The sequence below is a fragment of the Gavialis gangeticus genome, unplaced genomic scaffold (assembly GCF_001723915.1).
Source record: "Gavialis gangeticus isolate Ggan-Ray unplaced genomic scaffold, GavGan_comp1, whole genome shotgun sequence".
NCBI lineage: Eukaryota > Metazoa > Chordata > Crocodylia > Gavialidae > Gavialis > Gavialis gangeticus.
In genome coordinates, this window is record NW_017728992.1 from 129,729,884 (window position 1) to 129,732,548 (window position 2,665).

General features: G+C 40.1%; 1 protein-coding gene across 2 annotated transcripts in view; it reads right to left on the reverse strand.

The window, feature by feature from the left end:
* Nucleotides 1-2,665, reverse strand: part of CPA6 (carboxypeptidase A6) — a 234,521-nt gene that overhangs the window by 154,301 nt on the left and 77,555 nt on the right. For both annotated transcript variants that reach the window (XR_002099514.1, XM_019527765.1), the window contains exon 2: nucleotides 237-312. Coding sequence is in view for 1 of the 2 variants with exons in the window: in XM_019527765.1 (XP_019383310.1) it covers nucleotides 237-312 (76 nt within the window). In the remaining variant the exon portion in view is untranslated. The remainder of the gene's footprint in view (nucleotides 1-236; nucleotides 313-2,665) is intronic.

The following is a 2,665-nucleotide window of genomic DNA, read 5'->3' on the forward strand; positions in this document are numbered from 1 at the left end:
GACTCTAAATCTTCATAAGGAATTTGAGATCTGTTGAAGTAAGAATTCTTCCCACTATTTCTAATTCTTCAGGCTGACCCTTCTAACCTCCTTGTGCTTCCTCTGTGCACTCTCTTCTTCTTTCAGTTGACCTAATTCAGGATTTGAAACAGTCACTGGGTGAAATGCAAGCGAATTATCCCATTTCAGCTTTCTACAAGAGAACATGTTATTGAGACCACGAAGCGGCAACTCACCTTAAGCTGATGAAATACAGACTTCAGTGCCTGTGTTTCTCTCTCACTTCCTGGAACAAGCCGTATTACTTTATCACTGTTGATAAAATAACATTGAATTTAAGCTTTAATGACTCTTTTCAACAGCAAGATGCAGCAGTAAATATAGCTATATATAGAACATATTCATTATCTCTCTTTAAGCACTATTAAAACGACAGGTGATTCACAAATCTGCTTTCAAACCTGATCTTTCTTAACTGTGCCCTTCCCTGTAAGTGAGGTGATTAATTAGAGGTACAGATAAGGACACCTATTGTTAAAATTGTCCATCACTACCCATTATAGGGACTGTTTTTTTCAGTTACTTAAAATTTAACCCTTCAAAATTAAGCCCTGAGCTTGATTCCCTCTCCCTCTTTTCCCTCAAAAATTTCAGCAAAAGTGTTTCAATTGTTTAAGAGAACAAGAAACAAAGGGAATCTTCATCACACATCAAAATTCTGAGACCCTTTAAAAAAAATAGTGGAGAAGAGACTGGGAATTTGACAGAAGTGTTGGCTTCATAACAGATGTACCTTTTGCTATTTCTGAGAGAGTCTCTGCTCAAATTTTGCCAAGTCAAAACCCTATGACAAAAAATAACAGTTCATATCAGTAGAGACTTAGATTTGAGAAGCTTAATTTCCTAGACATCCCATCTGTCCTGAGCAGGACTGTGCCTGCAATGGCAGCTCTGGCTTGCTACAGGGCGTGCCAATGGGCATCTGAACTGAGAGCAGGAGACGATCACTCTTGTTCTTCTATGAAAACCTTAGTGAGACTAGGCAGAAAGGTGGAGGAAGTTGCTTGATTTGAATGAAGAGGGGATCTGCAAGAGGGAAGAGGATGTAGACTGGTACAAGAATCTCAGCCTGCTTTAGGTTAGCTTGATGGGTACATGATGGATATAAAAATAACCTTCAGAACCAATTCTTGCTGAGATTTTTGGCACTCCTCCACAGCTAGCAGCTAAAAAGCTGGACAGGTGCAGAGATAATTGTGTCTTTCCTTTGGACTCCTAAAATGCTCTGTTTTATGTTGGCCTCTGGATTGTGGGTGCCTCATGCAAGTGTCTAGCTATGGGATTATCCTCCTGCTGTGTGCTTCTGTAGCTTCTTTTGGGGAGAAGAGAATTCCTCCCCCTATGAATACTTCCAGTGTTGACTTGGATTTTCATGACTTAAATTGACAAATTCTTCCCTGTTTCACTTCTGCCCAGAGGAGAGGATCAGTTTAGCAGTAGTAAAATTGAAGAGTGCTGCTCTTTACAAACTGATACAATTTGGAAACTCTGTTAGTGCCAGTTAGTGCTGGAATTGCCCCCAGACTTGGAGAATCAGTGCTCCACAAGTCTGTTTGCAAAGTTACTTTGTATTCATCAGGACAAGCAATGTCTTTTTAACAAGCAAACGAACAGCAAAACGGCTTCATTTGGCAGAAGTTGATGGTGTAGGACTCCACAGCCTAGAACAAGTTTTCCTTTTTCAATTGGTGAGAAGCCGTACAAAATTTTCAAGCTATGATTTAGTAGGATGAGTTTGAGTTTGTGTAAACACAATCGAAAGCATTTGCCCACACTCTTCTAAGCAAACAGCAGTACACAGGGTGTATTAAACAAAATGACCAGAAGGGACTGGTGGATGAGGCACAGTGGCCAGACCTTGACATCTGTGGGGATTGCTCTGTTACTAAGCAAAATGAATAGCTAGCTCTGTTAGTGGGCACCAGCACAGACCACTTTTTTAGAACAGTAACGAATGCCACAGCTGCTTCTGGCCAGTATTTCCCTTTCTTAAGCTGTTACAGCAGAAAAGGAGAGACAGAGAGAGAGAAATTCTTGGTTTGCTGGTTGCTCATCTTTGAACATACTAGGAAGATTCATTGATGCAGTTCTGCATAATACCCCTTTTAATAGGGTTGGAAGTACAGTACTCCCCTTTTCTGCTAAAGAGACTTCATTAATGTAAATTCCTCACTTCTTGAGGAAAAACCCTTGCTGGGGTAGAGGGGCAGTAAGAGGATTTGTTTTTATGTTAGGGGTTTTATTTGTCTGATAAACTCTCCCCCATATCATTCTAAAAAAATTATACAGCCTTTTCTAGTACTTTAGATACAGTTTAAAGAATAGCATGTTACAGTTCAAATGCATATAGAGAAAATTGGGGAGAAAAAGCCACTTTGAAGCATTTGTTCCTTAAAGACAACTTGAAAAACTTACTTCAGAATGACTTTCCTCTATGTAACTACTAGTCCACACAACTGGTCAAGCAAGACATGTAAAGGTGCTAACAAACTGAAGAATGCATATGAAAAGTTACTCATAGTATGGGAGCTTCTAAGGCTGTAGTTCTCAACCTCACTGGATTCAAGGCACTCTTCAGAAACAGCCTGCCATCCCGTCCTTCTCT